The sequence below is a fragment of the Bos taurus genome, chromosome 19 (assembly GCF_002263795.3).
Source record: "Bos taurus isolate L1 Dominette 01449 registration number 42190680 breed Hereford chromosome 19, ARS-UCD2.0, whole genome shotgun sequence".
NCBI classification, from domain to species: domain Eukaryota; kingdom Metazoa; phylum Chordata; class Mammalia; order Artiodactyla; family Bovidae; genus Bos; species Bos taurus.
Window position 1 is genome coordinate 11,092,128 of NC_037346.1, and position 23,658 is coordinate 11,115,785.

The following is a 23,658-nucleotide window of genomic DNA, read 5'->3' on the forward strand; positions in this document are numbered from 1 at the left end:
ACATCTATCCGTATCTTTTCCCTGCCCTATTCTGTATTGCAGGGAATTACATTTTGTAGGCTTCCTTGCTTTCAACATGTTTTGTTGGTTTCCCCTCCCAACTTTATTGTGATATAATTGACAGTGATACTGTATGACTTTAAGATGTACAGCATGATGATTGATTAGGCTCACTTGTTTTTTGGAATTGACTAGTTGGAGGCACTAACAGAAGATTAGTTGTAATCTTAAGATTGGAAGAAACCAGGGTATTTCCCCACCCCTTTTTTGAGCCAGCTCCAGCAACAGCTGTGTCCCTTTATCAGCTGGTTCTTCCCTGGTCCCAGTTTCCATTAGGTAGTTCCTGCTGTGGTTCTAGCATCGTCCCAGGCTTTTGTGATCTGATGGGACTACATCATCTTATTGTCCTTTCAGTCATAGTAGTGATTGAAGCTCCCTGCTGTTACTACTTTCTCTGTTACCTCATTTTCCTGTGTTTTTTTTTTTTTTGTAAATGATTCTCTGTAGTAAGTTAACTCTGTGTAAAAGATAGGACTGGACCTTTCTCTTGGAAATTGATTTGAAAAAAAGTTGCATAGTTATATAAGCAGTTTGCATGAGTATATGTGATTTTTAAGAATTTAAATTATATAAATAGAGCTGAAGTACCTCTTGAGTGCTCTCTCTTTCCAAATCCTACTCTCTTCTCACTAGAAATAATTACTTGCCAGTTAAGTATTATTCTTTTGTGTGTGTGTGTGTGTGTGTGTGTGTGTGTGTGTGTGTGTGTGTAATTTTGTGTGTATATATGTTTTTCCTCCCAACACGGAAACATAATACCGAAGTATTTAGCAACTTATTTTTTCACTTAATGTGCCTGCAATCTCTTCATTCTAGTTACTTGTGACTCTGCCTTACTGTTTTAAAAAACTTCTTGATATTCTACTGAATATAGGTATCATAGTGTTTTTAATCATTCTAGGATTGATGGGCAAATAGGTTGTTTGCAAAAGTTTTTAGCTTGTGTTTAACTTTTTAAAAGTAAAATAACAATTTTGTGACTATCAATTACTTGCTAGGTCTTTTTTTTTTTTTTTTTTTTTGGAAACACGCAGTGATAGATGATGTCCAAGGTTCAGGATACATTAGTGAACAGGGCTTCTCCTCTTATGAAGCCTGCATGCTAAGGGGAGGGGCAGATAATTAATTTGTTTTCAAAAAGAATTCTTAATCTAAAATTGATGAGTGATGAGTGCTAAGAAGGAAATAAAATTAGGTGGGTGATGTGATAGACAGTTGTGGGTGAGGGGACCTTTTTAAATACTTTTGTTTTGACTTCAGAAGGATTACCAGTTTTACTTCCACTTTTTACATACAAAGGTATTGGTTTTTCTTGTGCTTTCACTGATCTGAGAACTGCCCTTAAAATTATTTTTTTCCCATTATAATAAAACATAAAACATGAAAAACATAACATTATTTTAATTGGCATTTTTTTTTAGTTATTAGTGAGATTAAAAATTACACATTTATGGTTATTAGGCTTTAGTCTGGTGGAATGTGCATAAGAAAATTAAACTTTAGCAAGCTATATAAGTAGAAAGTGATGCAATTATTTTAGATATTAACATTGAAATACTAGGAACTTCAGTCAGTAGGAAACATAATCTAAAGGAATCATTTTGTTGGATTGTACTTTCAGGACAGTTTCTTTTTTAGAAAAATTTCCCCTTTGTTGACTTTTAGTGTGAAATTCACTTGTCTCTAAAGATTAGACTTTTTAGGCAAAGGTCTATCTATATAGAAGAAAGGGACTATGATTTGATGTTACCAAAGTTTTGGAGAGCCACTGCTGTTCTTATATAGCTCAGATTAATAGTTCTTAGCCTCACAGAAGGATACTTTTTGTATCCCTGGTATACTTGGAACACCTTAGATTATTAGAGATTGTTTCTCTCCTTAGTGCCTTGCATAACTTGATGAATTCTTAAATTTTTGGTTTCAGAACTCATTTACACTCTTAAAAGTTACAGAGGCTCTGAATGTGCTTTTATTTATATGGGTTATGTCTGTTTATGGGGCTTCCCTGGTGGTTTAGTGGTAAAGAATGCACCTCCCAATACAGGAGATGTGAGTTCAGTCCCTCAATTGGGAAGATCCCCTGGAGAAGGAAGTGGCAACCCATTCCAGGATTCTTGCCTGGGAAATTCCATGAACTGAGGAACCTAGTGGGTTATTTAGTTTATGGGGTCACAAAAGAATAAACAACATGTCTGTTTATATAATTTTAGAGAAATTTTAAAGCACTGCTTAGTTTATTAAAAAAAATAATAAGCCCAGTACAAATTAACATGAGTAAAATACTTTTATAGAAATCAACTGTATTTTGAAAAGCAAAAAAAAAAAAATTTTAGTTGACATTCTTTCATAAATGTCTTTAAAAATTAAAGTATGTTTTACATTATAAGGCACGTGTGACTTTGGATACCATTCTTGGCAGGACAGCTTTAGAAATAGAGTTCAATATAAGACTAATACCTGGGTATAGGAAAAATGCATATACACACACACACACACACACACACACACACACACACACATGAATGTCTGGCATAGAAAAGACAAGTTTCTATTTCAGTATAATTTTCTAACAACTAGAGCTATTTGATGATGGAATGCATTTCCTCATAAGGTAATGTGGTCCTTGTTGTTGAAAATATTCAAAGAGGGGGTAGGTAGAGAAGGGATTATTCTTAACATTGGGTAAGAACTACTGTTCATTTTTTTAATAGCCAATAATTTTATTAAAATTTTAAATGCTATTAATAATGCATATCTATATAAAAATTAAAATGACAAGTTCTCCCTCTTATGTATGTATGTAGATCTGCCTGCTTGCTTTCATTTCTTCAAAAGGAATCGTGCTATGTATACTGTTGTCTAACTTGCTTTTTAGAAAAACAGTTATCCTACGTATCTTTCCTTGTCAGCACATAGAGTTTCCACTTTGTTTTTTCAAGTTCATAGTACTCTATAATACTGTTGATATAATGCTTTATTTGGCTAGTCCTCAAAGCTGTACTCTTGCTGAAGGTTTTTACAGCAGATCTCAAGTATCTTCATTTCACTCCTACTCCAGCATGCAACTCTTAAAAAAAGTCAGTATTTTCTTACATAATTCCATTATCATATCTGATAAAAGAAACTGCATTTTATTGGTGTCATCTGATACTTTATATAGATTTGTCTCAGAAATATCTTTTTGTGTTTAGTTTGACTTCCAGGATTCAAACAAGGAATGTAGAATTGATATTAAGTTTTCCAGGTCTCTCTTGTAGTCCTCTTCCCCCTTTTATGACATGGACTTGGTTGGAGAAACTAGAAAAGTTGTTCTCTAGAATGTCCCACATTACAAATTTTCTCAGTTTGTCATATATTTTAACTTGTTCTTTATTCCTTGTATTTCTGAAAATGGAAGGTAGCTCTAGAGCCATACCCTCCAATACTAGCTAGCTATGTTTGTAACCACGAGTGGCTATTTAACTGGTTTTAAATAAAATTAAAAATTTAGTCCCTCCATTGCATAAGTATCATTTTAAATCTGCAGCAGCCACATAACATTTCTGTCATCACAGAAAATTCTTTTGGGCGCTACTGATTTAGAGGCTTAGTGAGATTCAGGTGTAATATTTTTGGTGAGAATATTTCATAGGTAGTGTTGTGTTGCTTTGTATGGTGTCACATCAGAGGAGACATGTGCCTGGTTTTCCCACTTTTAATAATGTTAAGATTGAGAAGGTGGTGATCAGCCTAATGCCTTCATTGTAAAGTTCTAACCATGTGTTCTGTGAATAAAGACAGTTTTTCTTCTACTAGTTGTAGTTTAGTCGCTAAGTCATGTCTGACTCTAGCGACCCCATGGCTCCTCTGTCTGTGGGATTCTCCAGGCAAGAATACTGGAGTGAGTTGCCATTTTCTTCTCCAGGAGTTTTTTAATAGATGTTTTTTATTGGATTAGAGAGTTCTGACAAAATATGGTCCATTGGAGAAGGGAATGGCAAACCACTTCAGTATTTTTGCCTTGAGAACCCCATGAACAGCATGAAAAGTCAAAAAGATAGGACACTGAAAGATGAACTCCCCAGGTCAGTAGGTGCCCAATATACTACTGGAGTTCAGTGGAAAAATAACTCTAGAAAGAATGAAGAGATGGAGCCAAAGCAAAAAAAAAAACCACCCAGTTATGGACATGACTGGTGACGAAAGTCAAGTCCGATGCTGTAAAGGGCAATTATTGCATAGGAACCTGGAATGTTAGATCCATGAATCAAGGCAAACTGGAAGTGGTCAAATAGGAGATGACAAGAGTAAACATCAACATTTTAGGAATCAACGAACTAAAATGGACTGGAATGAGGGAATTTAACTCAGATGACCAGTTTATCTACTACTGGGGGCAAGAATCCTTAGAAGAAATGGAGTAGCCATCATAGTCAACAAAAGAGTCCAAAATGTAGTATTTGGATGCAGTCTCAAAAATGACAGAATGATCTCTGTTCATTTCCAAGGCAGACCATTCAATATCATGGTAATCCAAGTCTATGCCCCAGCCAGTAACGCTGAAGAAGCTGAAGTTGAATGGTTCCATGAAGACCTACAAGATCTTCTAGAACTAACACCCCCAAAAGATGTCCTTTTCATTATAGGTGACTGGAATGCAAAAGTAGGAAGTCAAGAAACACCTGGAGTAACAGGCAAATTTGGCCTTGGAGTACAGAATGAAGCAGGGCAAAGGCTAATAGAGTTTTGCCAAGAGAACACACTGGTCATAGCAAACACCCTCTTCCAACAACACAAGAAAAGACTCTACACATGGACATCGCCATATGGTCAACACCGAAATTAGATTGATTGTATTTTTTGCAGCCAATGATGGAGAAGCTCTATACGGTAGGCAAAAATAAGACCAGGAGCTGACTGTGGCTCAGATCATGATCTCCTTATTGCCAAATTAGACTTCAAAATGAAGAAAGTAGAGAAAAGCACTAGATCATGCAGGTATAACCTAAATCACATCCCTTATGATTATACAGTGGAAGTGAGAAATAGATTCAAGGGATTAGCTCTGATAGAGTGCCTGAAGGACTATGGACAGAGGTTCATGACATTGTATAGGAGGCAGGGATCAAGACGTCCCTAAGAAGAAAATACAAAAAGGCAAAATGGTTGTTTGAGGAGGCCTTACAAATAGCTGTGAAAATAAGAGAAGTGAAAGGCAAAGGAGAAAAGGAAAGATACACCCATTTGAATGCAGAGATCCAAAGAATAGCAAGGAGGGATAAGAAAGCCTTCCTCAGTGATTAATGCCACGAAATAGAGGAAAACAACAGAATGGGAAAGACTAGAGATCTCTTCAAGAAAATTAGAGATACCAAGGGAACATTTCATTCAAAAATGGGTGCAATAAAGGACAGAAATGGTACGGACCTAACAGAAGCAAAAGATATTAAGAAGAGGTAGAAAGAATACACAGAAGAACTAGACAAAAAAGAGCTTCATGACCCAGATAATTACGATGGTATGATCACTCACCTAGAGAGCCAGACATCCTGGAATGTGAAGTCAAGTCAACCTAGGAAGCATCACTATGAACAAAACTAGTGGAGGTGATGGAATCCCTGTTGAGCTATTTCAAATCCTGAAAGATGATGCTGTGAAAGTGCTGCACTCAATATGCCAGCAAATTTGGAAAACTCAGCAGTGGCCACAGGACTGGAAAAGGTCAGTTTTCATTCCAGTCCCAAAGAAAGGCAATGCCATAGAATGCTCAAACTCTTCATAATTGCACTCATCTCACACGCTAGTAAAGTAATACTCAATATTCTCCACGCCAGGCTTCAACAGTACATGAACCGTGAACTTCCAGCTGTTGAAGCTGGTTTTAGAAAAGGCAGAGGAACCAGAGATCAAATTGCCAACATCCATTGGATCATCGAAAAAGCAAGAGAGTTCCAGGAAAACATCTATTTCTGCTTTATTGACTATGCCAAAGCCTTTGACTGTGTGGATCACAATTAACTATGGAAAATTCTGAAAGAGATGGGAATACCAGACCACTTGACCTGCCTCCTGAGAAATCTGTATGCAGGTCAAGAAGCAACAGTTAGAACTGGACATGGAACAACAGACTGGTTCCAAATAGGAAAAGGAGTACGTCAGGGCTGTATATTGTCACCCTACTTATTTAACTTCTGTACAGAGTACATCATGCGAAATGTTGGGCTGGAAGAAGCACAAGCTGGAATCAAGATTGCCGGGAGAAATATCAATAACCTTAGATATGCAGATGACACCACCCTTATGGCAGAAAGTGAAGAACTAGAGAGCCTCTTGATGAAAGTGTAGGAGTAGGAAAAGTTGGTTTAAAACTCAACATTCAGAAAACTAAGATCATGGCATCTGGTCCCATCATTTCCTGGCAAATAGATGGGGAAACAGGAAACAGTGACAGACTTTATTTTGGGGGGCTCAAAATTACTGCAGATGGTGACTGTAGCCATGAAATTAAAAGACACTTGCTCCTTGGAAGAAAAGTTGTGACCAACCTAGACAACATATTAAAAAGCAGAGACATTACTTTGCCAACAAAGGTCCATCTAGTCAAGGCTATGGTTTTTCCAGTGGTCATATATGGATGTGAGAGTTGGACCATAAAGAAAGCTGAGCACCAAAGAATTGATGCTTTGGACTGTGTTGTTCAAGAAGACTCATGAGAGTCCCTTGGACTGCACTGTGATCCAGCCAGACCATCCTAAGGGCAATCAGTCCTGAATATTAATTGGAAAGACTGATGCTGAAGCTGAAACTCCAGTACTTTGGCCACCTGATATGAAGAACTCATTCATTTGAAAAGACCCTGATGATGGGAAAGATTGAAGGCGGAAGGAGAAGGGGATAACAGGATGAGATGGTTGGATGGCATCACTGACTCACTGGACATGAGTTTGAGTAAACTGGGAGTTGGTGATGGACAGGGAGGCCTAGCATGCTGCAGTCCATCGGGTTGCAAAGTGTCGGACGCAACTGAGCAGCTGAATTGAACAGAACTTTATTGGATTAAATTCTAGTACTTGCTAGCCGAATCTTTTTATATGAATATATGAATAAGTATTGAATTTTGTCATGTTTTTTCTATATTTATTGAGATAATCATATAGTTTTATTTTATTAATATGATGAACAATACTGTTTTTTTTTTCTTATGAATGTTACACCTTACATTCATGGTGCAAATCCCATTTGATTATGATGTGTTCTTAATTTATGCATTTCTCAATTGCTTATCTTTTGTTACTGATTTACATCTGTGGTTTTTTTTTTTTCAAGTGAAATTTATTGAGGTATAATTTTAATAGAGTAACTAACACTCACCCTTCTCAGGTGGGCAGTTTTGAGTTCTGACAAATATATACAACTATGTAATCACCAAGTACATTTGTTTTCTTAAGGAATTTTGTTCTATGATTTTGTTTTCTTACAGTGTCTTTGATTTTGGTGTCATGGTAATAATGGGTTTCTCTTGTGTCGTTTCAGCATAACTGCAGTTTTAACTTTCATGCTTTTTTCCCCTCCTGTACAATAAGAGGTCCCAGGCTCTGCACAGAAGGGTATCTCAGTATGTTCCCTCAGTGGAGAGGTTAAATGGATAGATTTGAGTCTATTTTATACCTTTTTATACTAGACTCTTTTATACTAGACTCTTATCTCTATATTCAAATACTAAGATACTTAAATTATGTAAGGCAAATCACCTTTGCCTATCTGATTACATATTAAGTGAGCATGAGAGAATTGACTTTTATAAAGTTTTCTACATGGTCTTAGTTTTAGGCCACTAAAGAGAATTTTCCTATGTAAATTTAAATAATTTTTAGGATTGTGTATGAAAAACAAATGACATGTGAAATTTCTAATACTATTAACTTATATACTTTGATACAATAGTTATGCTATTAATACACCTTTCTTTTAACTTTTCAGACACAAAAATCTCAAACCTAGAAATCCTGGACAACAAGGACAGGCACCATCTTTAAGTCAGCAACAACAAGTACTTCCGAAGCACAAGACCAATGAAAAGCAAGAAAAGAGTGAAAAACCACAAAAACGCCCCTTGACTCCTTTTCACCATCGTGTATCTGTTAGTGATGATGTTGGCATGGACACAGATTCAGCCAGCCAAAGACTTGTGATCTCTGCTCCAGACAGTCAAGTGAGATTTACAAATATCCGAACTAATGATGTAGCAAAGACTCCTCAAATGCATGGCACTGAAATGGCAAATTCACCTCAACCACCCCCACTTAGTCCTCACCCCTGTGATGTGGTTGATGAAGGAGTGACTAAAACACCCTCAACTCCACAAAGTCAACACTTTTATCAAATGCCAACACCGGATCCCTTGATTCCTTCTAAACCAGTGGAAGATGGGATAGACAGTTTATCCCAGTCTTTCCCAGCTCAATTCCAGGAAGCTGTAGAACCTACAATATATGTTGGTACAGCAGTAAACTTGGAAGAAGATGAAGCTAATATAGCCTGGAAGTATTACAAGGTCCCAAAGAAAAAAGATTTAGAGTTTTTACCACCTCAACTTCCAAGTGATAAATTCAAGGATGATCCAGTTGGACCTTTTGGACAGGAAAGTGTAACATCAGTTACAGAGTATGTATTTTTTTTAATAGTCAATTAAAATTTAAGGGTGGAAATGATGTAAGTTCTTAATAGACACCAGAATGGTTTCAGGGTTTGATTTACAATAATAAATCCTTTCAGTAGTTGAGTATTAATTTTGGATAATTTCTCTACTGTATTTTTTCCTCAGGGGACCTCTTTATTATGAAATATTTTAGTCACAAAAAAAGCAGAGAAAATAATAACGTTTATCCATCAACTAAGTTGATCCATCAGCCAACTTAAGGATTTTACATGCAATTAGCACTTTTGTATACTATTATTTTTCCTCTAATTCTTTCTTCCACTATCCTGAATTTGGTATTTATCAGTTCTCTACATGTTTTTAGACATGTGGCTCTAGTTAATTAATTTCACTTGCTTTCAAGTATTTTCTTTGTTATGAATATATTAGCCAAAATTTACACAATTTATCTACTCTCTTGAGATGGCATGTTGATTATTTTCAGTTTTTCACAAAAGATGTAGCAGTGAATTTTTTTGTACACATTTCCTTGTACACTTGTATGTAAGAATTCCTCTAGGGAATATAACAAAAAGTGGAATTGCTGCGCCATGGTGTATATTGATATTCAGCATTAAAGGTTGTTGCCAAATTACTTTCTAAACTATACTAGTTTACACTCTCATCAAACAGCAGAGTATGAGAATAGCTATTCTACATTTTCCTCAGTACTTGGTATTAAGAGACTTTTAATTTTCTAGTCTGCTGCATGCAGAATGGCATATTATTGTCTTACTATATGTTTTACAGTTTCCTAGTAAGGTTGCTGCTAAGTCGCTTCAGTCGTGTCTGACTCTGTGGGACCCCATAAACGGCAGCCCACCAGGCTCCCCCGTCCCTGGGATTCTCCAGGCAAGAACACTGGAGTGGGTTGCCATTTCCTTCTCCAATGCATCAAAGTGGAAAGTGAAAGTGAAGTCGCTCAGTCGTGTCCGACTCTTAGCGGCCCCACAGACTGCAGCCCACCAGGCTCCTCTGTCCATGGGATTCTCCAGGCAAGAGTACTGGAGTGGGGTCAGGTTAAGCAGCACTTTTGGGCCTGTACTGTATATCATATTTTAGTCTTATTTTCTTTTTTCCCCCTGATTTATTCCTTTCATATTCTGGTTGTTAATCTTATATTAGTTATATATACTTTGGATATAATTTTTAGTCCATTTTTGGTCTTTCATCTCCCTCCCACCCCGATTTATTCTTTGTATCTTCTGGTTGTTACTCTTGTGTTAGTTATATGTACTACAAATACCTTCCTCTGTTCTGTGGTCTGCTTTCTTTGTCCACAAAGTATGTCATACATGTTATGTATGACGTACTTTGGGGCAAAAATGATCTTATTTTTAGTTCTCCCTTTACTTTCTCTGTTGTTCTGATTATCATCAGTCCCACAGCTTTTTGCATTTGTATCTATAGTAGGGTTTTTTCCCCTAATTTTTTATTGGAGTATAGTTGATTTACAGTGTCGTGTTAATTTCACATGTACAGCAAAGTGAATCAGTTGGTGTTTTTTTTTAATGTGAAAACCAACCATTATATTCATTTTACTATTATAATCATTAAAACTATCTACCTATTTATCAATACAAGGCCAAGTAGTGTGCAGAGATTTCATTTTCTTCTCTGTCGTCAGTGAAATTTTTTAGGATCTTTTGCTTAGAATGTTAAAATTTCACAAGAATACGTGTATGTGTATATATATACACACGCACACGCGCACTTATAAATGTGATATTGTCATTCATTCCTTGTACTGAAGTTTTGAGGAGGGCTGGTTTAATTTGAAGTCTTTTTTTTTTTTTTTTTTTGTCCCATTACTGGAAGTTACTTTTTTCTTGGATAATGTCTTTGTTTTTTCCTCTATTCTCTGTGGAATTTCTAGAATTCAGATGTTGAACTTTTATATTTTCTCTCTCTTTTTTTTTTTTCCTGAGAGGATTCCTCAACTTCTAGCTCTTTTCTTACAGTTTTAATATTTATTATTCATGTGTTTTTAATTTCTAAATTAAAAAATAATAGCACCCACTTGTTAAATGTCCTGTAACTTTTTTTTCCTTTAGAAGTATTTTGTTTTGGTCTTTTTTTTTTTTTTCTTTTTCTTTACTATACTGATTCTCATCATATTATTGTTTAATCTTACACATTTTATTTATTTGTTTTGGCTCTGCAGCATATGGGATCCTAGTTCCCTGATCAGAGATCAAACCCATGCCCCCTGCATTGGAAGTGCAGAGTCTTAGCCTCTGGATCACCAGGGAAGCTCCTCATCTTACACATTTTAGAATGAGGGAATAGAGAAGCTGAGTGGAAATTTGTGTGTAAAGATAGACCCTTGTCAATTGGCAGGACTTACTCATTCAATAAATATTTCAGTATCAATTGTGTATCAGTTCTAAACACTTTATGGTAGTGGGGTAGGGGATGTTTTGGAGCAGAGGCCTTATACCTAAACTTTCAGGATAAAAAGAATGACAAATCTTGTGCCTTCAGCAGGTTATTTATTCATTTTTCTTAGAAAAGGAACCCTTTCAGGACTGGGGTGGGGGTAGAGGAGGGGGATAAACTAGGAGTTTGAGATTAACATATCCATACTAGTATATATAAAATAGATAAACAACAAAGACTTGCTGTACAGCACAGAGAACTATATTACAGTGTCTTGTAATAACCTGTAATAGAAAAGAATCTGAAAAATAATGTATACACACACACACACAAAACAGAATCACTATACACCTGAAAGTAATAGAACATTGTAAATAAACTATGCTTCAATTTAAAAAATGGTTATTTTTTAAAAGGAACACTTTCTGTTTCTCCATTTTCAGCTTTTTCATTTCTTTCTAGAGATAAAAGTAGAAGTTTTCTCTGGTTTTTAGGCAGTTTGGCCCTCCTGTTGTTAATGTAGTTTGCCTTTAGCCCCTCTTGCATATTCTAAGCTATGAACTTTCTCTACAGTGTTTCATTGATTTTTTTTCTTTTTTTTCATTTTGCTCGTGTTTCATTGATTTTTGAGCTTCCCTGAGATAAAGTAAAATGCCTGATCCATTTATAACCTCTCATTTTCCCTGCAGAGATGTATTTTCTTTTAAAGTTCCTTGATTATTATTTTAATAGATATAAATGTGTGCTTTGTCTAGCACTTTGAATTGTAAAAGCATACTAGTATGACTTTTTTTAAAATTAAAATTAATTTAAAATTGAGGGACTTTAGGATATCCTTATGATCATGGAAGACGACTAACTTAGTTACTAAATTAGTCAACAGTTCTCTTGAAAACAACTGATATGTTGGAAACAAGTAGTTCCCCTTTACATTAGAATAAAATCCATAGTCTTTTCCTCATCTGTAAGGTTTCTACACAATCTCCTGCATACCTGGTTCTTCACTTGTGTTTACTACTCTCCTATTTGCTTCCTGACTTAACCACGTCGGCTTTCTTGCTGTTCTGTCAGAAAGCTAAGGTCATTCCTCAAGGCCTTTAGAACTGCATTATGGGGCAGTGGGGGAGAGGGGACAGCTCACTCCTTTTTGTTCAGTCGAACTCAAAATTTACCTTCTCAGGAAGTATTTCCTTGACCACTGTAACTAAACTGTGGCTTCTCTTTAATCCCTAAGTGACTGCCTATCCTGTGAACTGCTTTCTTCCTGTTTTCCGTGTATACGTATATGTGTGTATATATATATATATATATATATATATATATATATATATATATATATATAAAATTACCTGAAATTGCATATTTGTTAATGGTCTCTTCCCCCATTAGAATGTAAACTCTATGAGGGTAAGGATTTTGTCTCGTGTACTACTGTGTTCTTCCAGCATAAACACATACACAGGTTGTTAGTCACGACCGGGAGTGTGCTGCTGACAGACGTCTGTTACACACACCACACACACCCCTCCCAGGTGACATTTGGCAGTGTCTAGAGGTAGATTGTTTGTCACGACCAAAAGTGTCCTACTGACATCTGATACACACACACACACACACACAGGTGACATTTGGCAGTGTCAACTGGCATCTGATACACAGACACCACACACACACCCCTCCCAGGTAACATTTGGCAGTGTCTAGAGAGAGATTGTCACGACCGGGAGTGTGCTACTGCCATCTGATAGGTAGAGGCCAGGGATGCTGCTAAATATCTTACAATGTATAGGATTATCCCGTACAACAAGAAATTATTCTCCAGCCTGAAATGTTAGTCATGTTGAGATCCTTTAATGTCATGAATAACTTTTAACAGAAATAGAAATCTAGAATAAGTTATTATATTAGATATGCTAACCATGTTTAATGATTAGTTTCACGTGAGAGCTCTCTCGTACTCTGTCTCTCCAAACCACAGTAAAATACCTGGCATGGTCTTCTGTGTTTGTATTGTGCTGAAACAAAAGTTATTTTTTCTCACAGTTAAAGAGATCTTGTTGAAATAACTTATTAATTCAAGTGCCTGCTCTTAATATCACTTGAGATGGGAAATCATGAGGACTGGTCATCTCCTTACAGTAAATGGCAAAGCCAGTTGACAGAGTCAGATGATGTCCCTTATGATTAAAAATAAATTCTCTAAAAAGAATTACAAATACCCTAAATTACTGTTAAACTTCCTTAATGGCATTTAAACAATCTTCTTAAATTCTTTGTAGAAGTATTCTATATTTTCAAAGATGTAATATGTCAAACACCTTTCTGGCCATATAGTAATCCATTCAAAAGCCTAGTTTGTTTTATATTAAAAAATTTTGTGAATTCCTATTACCCAGTCACTGTAAATTTCTATCATCCTTTTCAATACTTTGAGTTTTGAAAGTCTTTAAATGTATAACACTTAATTTTAATGAGGTTAATTAATTAGAAGGTTGTTGCAACTCCTACATTATTCTTTCTCCTTTTGTAGGAAGATTATCTTTTTAAAATTCATATTCCTCAAAGATGCATTATCAATTTGAATAAAACTGAAGTTTCTGTAACATACAAGATGCCATAAGATGTTGGAGTATAAGATAAATTTGGTCCTGGCCCTAAATGAAATTGTAATCTAATAGAAAATAATATTAAATTCTCTGATACAGATATATATACAATATAGTAGGAACACAGAGTCAGAGTGGAAAATAATTCCATTTATAGAGATCAGAAGCTTTAAGTAGCTTAGTATGGAAAGATTATAGGGTGCTGCTCAATGATTTGGTATGTCATGATGAGAAATGAAATCTCAAGAGTAGGGTGGAACTGTATAATAGAGTAGCAAATTATTGTTTATAAGGTGATACAGGGACCTTCCTAGGAAATTAGAAGGATGCAGTAGGGATGGATGGATTTTATAGATGTGTAGTAGACTAAAGAAACTTAGGGCCAATTAGAATAGATCTATAATACAGAGTGGCAAGAATACATCAGTGGAAATAAAGTTTCTTTATACTAGTTGACTTTTACAAATGTATGCTTTTTTAGGAAATAATGAAGGAGAAATTTAGACCTTTATTTTTGTTTAAGTGGCAATTCAGTTTACATTTGGCATAAATAAATGAAGTTTTCCACTGATTGGTATTAAAGGGTTGTAATAGGTATTAATAATAAGTAGATAAAAGAAAGACATACTCTTTATTTTGCTAATCAGTTTTATTTGGTGATGGCCACTTGTGAAGAGTAATTCATCATTTCTAAGCATTTCCTTTATTCTTAGGCTTCATGTGCAGGAGTTGATGCCAAATTTTTTAGTAGCTCGGTTCAGTTCAGTCGCTCAGTGGTGTCCAAGTCTTTGTGACCCCACTAACTGCAGCACACCAGGCCTCGCTGTCCATCACCAACTCCCAGAGCTTGCTCAAACTCAAGTCCATCGAGTCAGTGATGCCATCCAACCATCTCATCTTCTGTCATCCCCTTCTCTTCCTGCCTTCAGTCTTTCCCAGCATCAGGGTCTTTTCCAGTGAGTCAGCTCTTCACATCAGGTGCCCAAAGTACTGGAGTTTCAGCTTCAGCATCAGTCCTTCCAATGAATATTCAGGACTGATTACTTTAGGATTGACTGGTTGGATCTCCTTGTAGTCCACAGGACTCAAGAATCTTCTCCAACACCACAGTTCAGAAGCATCAATTCTTAGACGCTCAGCTTTCTTTACGATCCAACTCTCACATCCATACATGACTACTGGAAAAACCATAGCTTTGACTAGATGGACCTTTGTTGGCAAACAAACGTCTCTGCTTTTTAATACACTACCTAGGTTGTTCATAGCTTTTCTTCCACCGAGCAAGCATCTTTTAATTTCATGGCTGCAGTCACCATCTGCAGTGATTTTGGCGCCCAGGAAAATAAAGTCTGTCACTGTTTCCATTGTTTTCCTGTCTATTTACCATGAAGTGATGGGACGGGATGCCATGATCTTAGTTTTTTGAATGTTGACTTTTAAGCCATCTTTTTTCACTCCCTTTCACCTTCATCAACAGGCTCTTTAGAGCCTCTTCACTTTCTGCCCTAAGGGTGGTATCATCTGCATATCTGAGGTTACTGATTTTTCTCCTGGCAAACTTGATTCCAGCTTGTGCTTCATCCAGCACAGCATTTTTTAGTAGCCACTTTAAAGCAAAATTCCTTTTCTGATTTGTTAGAATTTAATTGGAGGAGAGAGAGGTTGGGTGGAGCTTAGCGTATCTCCCACACAAGATATACACATCTTTGACAAATATCTTTATTTTCTTTTTCTGTCTGATTATAGTTTCTTTGTTAATGATAACATCTATTTTAGAATAGTAGCTTAAGACCTTGTAAATATTTTTAAAAAGCAAAATTTCTGCCAAGAAACATTACAGTTGCTTTTTGACATATTTTTTCAAGAGTTTAGTTTTAGTAGAATTTGTGATAGCTTAAAATAATCTGCTATTCTGATTCACAAGGAATCTTTCTAAACCCTGAACAAAGAACTGTACTTGAGCATAGTTCTTATCATGATGTCTTGGTCAGTATTAAGGATACATCAGGATATCTTAACCATAATGTCCATTAGTAGAATTAGCTTTTATGTTGTATCAGTGATATATCAGATTTTTATTGTATGTATATAGTTATTATAATGCATTATTTGATCTCTAAAAGATAGATTTTAATTACTTTGTTTCATAGAAAGATGTCTATGATGAAGTAAACTTGCTTTGATTTACTGTATTCTAAATCTTTTAAGTTTTTTTTTCTTTTTAAGATTGTTTTTCTTCCTTATTTGATATCTTACTTTAATGCAATACAGCTATACTTTTGACAGCTAGCTTGACTCAGTTTAAGGATTGGTTCTGAATATTGGAGATGGTATTAGAAAAGGTACTATTAATTTTTTTGAGATTTTTTAAATTAATTTCTTCATTAACAATTCTTAAATTATAGCTTACCTCTTTTTATAATTGCTAGTTCTAAAATATTGTTACATCTTGTCTGAAAGAATTTCTTTTGAATAAAGATATAAAAGCATAAGCTGTAAGCCATGTTAAATTCTCTACAAATACTTTTTAGGGTAGTGTACTGCTTTGTCATAGTGAAAAGAAGGAGATACAGTTAATTAATAAAAGTAATTTTGGTTTGCTTTGGGCATTACAAAGGTTCCTGTTCATGGTTGTACCTAATCATTCTTTTCCAGTTTGTCTGTATTTACTTTTATATCTGACTGAAATTATCTCTGTAGTTAACAATTTGGCTTTATGTGAAAGTTCCTTTTAGAAAAGGAGAGGTGTGTTGTTCCTGTTCACAAAAGTGTCTGTATACTTTATAATTGGATAGTGATGAAATGCTAACTTGAGTTTTTAATCTGGCTTATCTTTAAAAAAAAATCACAGTTTTTATTTCTTTTATCAGATTTAAATACAGAAGGATGTATAATGTAAATAATTTACATTTTTCATTTATTGTGACTTGATACTCTTGATATCATTGACTTCATTTCAGTTCTTTGCTGTGAGAACCCTTCAATAAAATAACAAAAAGTTGTCTTTAGGTATTGCATTTGGTTTACTCATTTTTATTCCTAAAAGAGCCCTGTGCAGTAGGATTTTTCTTTTTAATGTTACTGCCCACTAGCTTAACAACTACTTATGTGAACAGTGTGGCAGTTTTTCTGCTTCTGCCAGAGGACAACTTAATATGAAAATAGTTGTTTTATTCACCTCAACACAGAGTAGTCTTTCAGGTTAGTGACTGGGGATGAGGGGTAGGTTCTTATACTTTCCCCCTATGAATAGTTATGTATATTTGCATATTTAAAATCTTCCCTGCCCTAACCCTGCCACTATCTGACCATTTCTTCCAACATAATTTTCACATCCAAGTCAGAGAGCACACCCTCTGGTTCCTGTTTCATGACTTTAAGTATTAAATAAGAAAATGCATGTCAAAGTAGATAAAAATACTATTTTAATGATTTATGTTGGTATCTGATAGACATTTCAGGAAACATTTAGCATCTAATATGGTGAGATAGAAAACTTCTCTTAAGAAATAAATGCTTATTTATAGAACAGAACCATTCTAATAGATAAACTGTAGAACATATACCCCATTGACAGTTGGGTTAGCACTGTGTTCCTATGGAAAAAGGTTTTGTATATTTGAGATTTCAGTTTGAGGATAAATCTGAGGCACATTGAGATTATAGTGACATATATCATATTTGATAGCATTGTGAGAAAATGTCAGTTATTCTTTTGATTGCCTCTATTTCAAACCTTAGTTTATAGGGTATAGAGTGCTTCTAGTGCTGGACATTGGTGAATAGATTAGCTAGCTGTGATAGCTCTGTCATTCAGATAGTTTCTAAACTAGCAAATACCTCATTGATTCCAAACCTTATTTCTCTTATGATTTTTTTGTCTTAATATCCAGGACAGACAAGGAGCAGCAGTAGTATCATTTTCTGACAAATAAAGATGATTTACTTCAAAGTACAACATACTGTACCTTAGAATTATTAATGCAAACACAGTATCTCAATCCTCTGTGGCTTTTAGATTTCATGTATTAATTTAGCAAGTATTTATTGAACACTTACTATGTCCCAGGCACTACTCTAGGCATTTGGGATAGTTCAGTAAACAGACGAAATCCCTGACATTTAGAGGCTTATAGTCTAGTGGAGTGACAGACAACCATGAGCATAAGCAAATTACATAGTATATTAAGAGAGAAATGCTATGGAGGGAAAAGTAAAGCCAGATAAGGGGGATCAATGTTGAGATAGTGGATTTATTTTAAATAAAGTCTCATAAATAGGTGACATGACTTGAAGGAAGTGAGGGAGTTGACCATGCAGATATTTGGAGGAAGAAAGTTCCAGATAAAAAGAACAGTCAAGAGTGTGTCTCACCTGTTGAGGAATATCAAGGAAGCCCTTGAAAGAACAGTGAGAGAGGGAGGAATAGAATAGTAGAAGATGAAGGGAAAAGGGGAGACAGATCATGGAAAGCTTTGATAGGATATTATAAGGACTTTGTTTTTTACTCAGGGTAAAATAGTCATTGCAGGATTTTAAGCATTATCTGACTAGAAGCCGGGCTGCCATTGTTACAGTAGTGTGGGAATCTCAGCTTTGCGAGCCATAGAGAAAATGAATTTAGGAGTCTAAAAGAGTCATACAGACCGAAAATGAGTCATTTTTCTATTCACACTCACCAAGCACCTTGGTCTTCAGACATGTAAAAGTCCTAATGATCATTTCCAGGGTTTTGTGATGCGATCAGTTTGTTGTGACTTCTTTTGCTAAGCCTTAGATTTCACTTTTTTCTGGTCTCTGTTTCTAGTAGTTCATCTTTCTAAATTCAGTGTTGTCTTCTTGGCTGTTCTGTTTCCTTTGTCATTTTATTGGATATTTTAGGAGAGTATAGAGGTACTTTTATCATTCATGAAGTGGAACCAGAAGACTAATAACTTATTTTCCAATGTGATTAGTAAAAACCTCTGAGATAACTTGTGCTGAAACTCCACTTGACATTATAAAAGTTTTGCTAGAATTATTTACAGTTGACAAATTGTTATTTTCATGAAATACAAATCAGCCTCTTAAACTTTTTAAACTTAAAGTATATCCACTCATGGCAGTAGGAAAAGGATAATCACTTTCATTGTATAAAGGTGTGAAGGTATAAACTGTGTAGAAGTAGATATAAATTATTATAAAGGTATTATATAAAGGTATAAATTGTATAAAAGTTCAGTAGTCTCACTGTTTAGTGCAAATTTTGAGAGTTCCTGTGCTGAAGCAGTTTAGATATGAATCCCTTTCAAGTGATTGAATTTGTACAGGGTAATGCACTTGAGTATTTGGGAGTGGAGTGGATTACCAAAAGCCAACACATTTGGGTGAAAGACTGAGACCAGGATTTTAGCTCTGTTTCATTGTTGCTGAATTTGAGACTTCAGTAAATCACATAACCTTTCTACGCCTCAGTTTCTTCATTTGTAAAATGGAGGATTGCAAGTTAGATCATCTCTAAATAAATTTTTTTTTTTTAAGAAAATCTGAAAATTTTGTGATAGTCACTTTAGAAATTTTTATGCTTTTATGGAGAATATAATTTTAATTTTTCTAATTTTGTTTTTTGATGCAGGTTAATGGTGCAATGTAAGAAACCTTTAAAAGTTTCTGATGAATTAGTGCAGCAATATCAAATTAAAAATCAGTATCTTTCAGCAATAGCATCTGATTCAGAACAAGAACCTAAAATTGATCCATATGCATTCGTTGAAGGAGATGAGGAATTCCTTTTTCCTGATAAGAAAGATAGACAAAATAATGAAAGAGAAGCTGGAAAAAAACACAAGGTGAGTAAGAGAAAGTACACCAAAGTGTCACTGATGTTTTGTAGCTCTGCATATGGTACCACAATTCTCATTTTAAAAAAAGATTGATTCATCATTAACTTAGAAAAACATTTCTTAAAAATAGGTTAATCAGGCACATTGTACAAAATTTAAGAGCTTATATGGATTTGAAATTATTACTGGTCTCTGATGATAATGAATAGATCTTTATTATAAAAGTTTTGAGATTAGAGAAAAAGGACATTAATTTCTGTTATATTGAAATCAGAACACTTAGGTAGATGAACTGCTTTGATTCTGAGTTAAACTATGCTGTAAGTGAATTAACAGTTTTCAAAAATGCAGTAAAATACACATCACTGTGTTTATAAAATACAGTGATTGATAATTTGAATATGTGACCCAAGAAGTAAGCTTATGTTAATAAAGTGTTTTTAAAATTTTTTTAAATCAAATATTTGAGGATCTGTTAAGTACAAGATAACTCTGCTAGAGAAGAGTTTTGCCTTAAACACAGAATTGGAAATTGAAGGCTATAAAATTACAAAAAGTACCCAGTCATATGTTTAATTCAAAGAATTCATTTCACAAAGTTTTGCTTAGCCTTTTTGTGTGCCAGGTACTTGACATTTTGTTCTTTTGTAAATATGAAAACAAGTAGCTGGGAAGGTAATAGATTTTGTAGAAAGAACATGGACTTTGAAACTTGACAGATTTAGTTTGAAATCCCAGCTCCACTACGTATCAGTTGTATTTCCTGTGTTATCTATAGAAGTATTTTTCGTCTGTAAGGTGAACATACTTACTTATCCTGTAGGTTAGTTGTGAGAGTTACTGATAATGTCTGTAGAACACCCAGCAGAATAATCAGTATATCAGTTCAGTTCAGTCGCTCATTTGTGTCCGACTCTTTGTGACCCCATGGACTGCAGCATGCCAGGCCTCCCTGTCCATCACCAACTCCCAGAGCTTACTCAAACTCATGTCCATCGAGTTGGTGATGCCATTCAACCATCTCATCCTCTGTTGTCCCCTTCTCCTCCCACCTTCAATCTTTCCTGGCATCAGGGTCTTTTTAAATGAGTCAGATCTTTGCATCAGGTGGCCAAAGTATTGGAGTTTCAGCTTCACCATCAGTCCTTCCTGTGAGTATTCAGAACTGATTTCCTTTAGGATGGACTGTTTGGATCAATACATAGCTACTCAATAATTGGTATATTTTATTATTGGTAAAATAGGTATTTCAATCTAATATGTAATATTGTATGCAGGTAGAAGATGGGCCATCTAGTGTTACAGTGTTATCACATGAAGAAGATGCTATGTCATTATTTAGTCCCTCTATCAAGCAAGGTAAAACTTTTATTTTCCTGTCAAAATACTGCATTCCAGGATTGTTACTTTAAAGTAATCTGATATTCTTGGACTTTTAGTATTCCTTTTTGCATAATTCATGTTTCATAGAAAGGGACTAATCTTTAAATGATGGATTTTAAGGAGAAGGAGGCTCAGGTGATAGAAATTCTGTTTTGAATTGTGGAGCTTCTTTCCTGTGTTTAACAAATAAAAATAACTCCCTTATCTGTAAAAGAAGGAGATAGGATAAGATCATTACCTAAGATCCCTCTCAGTTATGAAAACTCAGTTTATGAATTAGACTTTACTGTAATTTGGTTGTCCTTTTCTCCCCCTCCCCCCAAGTTAGAACAGTTACTGCTGAGGTCCTTAATATTGACAGTTTTCTAGCACTGTTCTCAGCACTGGAGGTACACTGAAGACTCCACTTTGAAAGTGTCTGTTTTGTCCTCCTTGTAAGTAGAAAAGAGAGATGGGTTGTATTGTTTCTTTTACAAGATCTGTTTAACTTTTGATGGAGGCAAAAGAAATTGTTCTTTGGTATGTGTCTATGAAGGACAGTTTTGTTTTAGCATTTGGAATAAATAAGGGAGGATCCATCAGACTCTGTAGCCAAAAACGAAGTAAGAAAAGACGTCCATCTAAATAAGGAAGAGATGATGGTCTTTAATGAAATAAATTTAATGGTCAGTGGTTCTAAGTATCTTGGTGAGTTAACTATTGAGGTTTTTTAATCTGTTTACCTACCTTAGGATAAAGGGACTATGTAATTGTGCCTGTAGTGTGGCTTTTTCAAAATGTGGACCATCTGACGCTGAACATCTTTTGAAGTGAAACTTGGGAATCTTGGTGTCTAATAAGTATTCCAGATGACTTTTACACACTAAAATTTCAGAACTACTGCTTTAGTGAATCTTTAGGATGGATTTGCAAAGGCACTTGGAAAGTGACCTTAATCTTCCTGAAAGAGAGGGTTGTTTCAAGTTGTTTAACCATCCTAAGGATGCTTTGGAAGGTTTATACACCAACTGCTTTTTTTTCCTTGTGTGGGAATGCAGGTGGAATATAACTATCCTTTGTATGTTTATTTTTTCTAAAGTAGTCATATTTTTCACTAAAACTGGGGAGAAAAGCAAAAAGGAAAATAAAATTTTAGAACTGAAATGAAACTTAACTAAGAGGTACTTAAGTGAGTACTTAAGTTCCTGCACTGGGCAAAAGTGATTTATCCATTAATGCATTCTCTCACATTTAATTCTTGTCATACTGTTAGTGCTGGAATTGGAATTCAAATTAAAATAGTCTCTCTGACATAACTAGATAGCTTAATTATTCTGTGCTTCCTTTATGTTTCAGAAAGATAGGGAAACTAAAAATGTCTGTTTAATTCTATTGTCCTTACAGTTTTATTTGATGCATTATTAATGTAGGTTACTTAGCTATGTTATGGATTATATAACCTGAGCTTCCTATATATGGTGAGCTTCCTTGGAAAGATATCACCATATATTTACAATTTTTATTTCTATGAAAAAAAATCTATGGATTTTAAACAAATCAGAATTTCTTATTGCATAATAGCCTTATAAATGTAAATGTACATGTCTAGCTTAAATAAATAGAATAATTCTTGGTCAGTAGTAGAATTTTTTATTTTGTTTTTCTAATTGCCATATATAGATGCTCCCCGCCCTGCTGGTCATGCCCGACCTCCATCAACCAGTTTGATTTATGACTCAGACCTGGCTGTCTCTTATACTGACCTTGATAATCTTTTTAATTCTGATGAAGATGAACTGACAGTAAGTATCCTTATTAATGATTACAATTATAATTTATTTTCCTTGATTTTATAAAAGTTTTTCTTTAGAAGTGATATGTGACTTGAATTTTATGTTTTAGCCCTGAACAATAGGAAATGTTTTGAAATAAAATTTCTGTAATTGGTATCCTTTTTTTAACCTCATGTTTCAGGTGGTGGTGGTTTTTTTTTGCTCCACTGTGGTGCTTGCAGGATCTTGGTTCCTCAACCAGGGATTGAACCCAGGCCCTTGGTAGTGAAAGTGCAGAGTCCTAACCACTGGACCACCAGAGAGTTCCCTAAGCATTCCATATATAATGTCACCTAAAAACTTTAAGGGTTTTTTTTTCCTTTATTTTTTATGTTTGAAGGACATGTATAATTAAGCTTAATTTGATCTCGGCCATATGTTCCTTTTCTGCAGTCCTTAGAAAGCAGAATTAGTTACCTAATCTTTGATCCTGTAATTTTAGAAATGACCCAAGAATTGACTCAATCAGAGAATAAATAATTAACATTGAAGTTATATGCCTTGTCAATTTATGCAGGAATTTGTTTGGTACCACTGCTGCTGCTGCTAAGTCGCTTCAGTCGTGTCCGACTCTGTGCGACCCCATAGACGGCAGCCCACCAGGCTTCCCCGTCCCTGGGATTCTCCAGGCAAGAACACTGGAGTGGGTTGCCATTTCCTTCTCCAATGCATGAAAGTGAAAAGTGAAAGTGAAGTCGCTCAGTCGTGTCCGACTCTAGCCACCCCATGGACTGCAGCCCACCAGACTCCTCCGTCCATGGGATTTTCTAGGCAAGAGTACTGGAGTGGGGTGCCATTGCCTTCTCTGTTTGGTACCACAGTCATTATTATAAGACATCTATATACTATAGTAGTGAAAGAGGAAGAAAAAGTAATATTTAATCTTTAACACCCATTTGCAGAGAAAGGTGAAGATACAA

The 23,658-nt window shown here is 35.2% G+C and overlaps 1 protein-coding gene across 3 annotated transcripts in view; it reads left to right on the forward strand.

The window, feature by feature from the left end:
* The window catches only part of MED13 (mediator complex subunit 13), a 97,570-nt gene that overhangs the window by 35,067 nt on the left and 38,845 nt on the right, over positions 1 to 23,658 (forward strand). For all 3 annotated transcript variants that reach the window (XM_024980606.2, XM_059878403.1, XM_059878404.1), the window contains 4 exons: positions 8,020 to 8,703; positions 19,337 to 19,550; positions 20,822 to 20,903; positions 22,587 to 22,708. In XM_024980606.2, the coding sequence (XP_024836374.1) occupies positions 8,020 to 8,703; positions 19,337 to 19,550; positions 20,822 to 20,903; positions 22,587 to 22,708 (1,102 nt within the window). The remainder of the gene's footprint in view (positions 1 to 8,019; positions 8,704 to 19,336; positions 19,551 to 20,821; positions 20,904 to 22,586; positions 22,709 to 23,658) is intronic.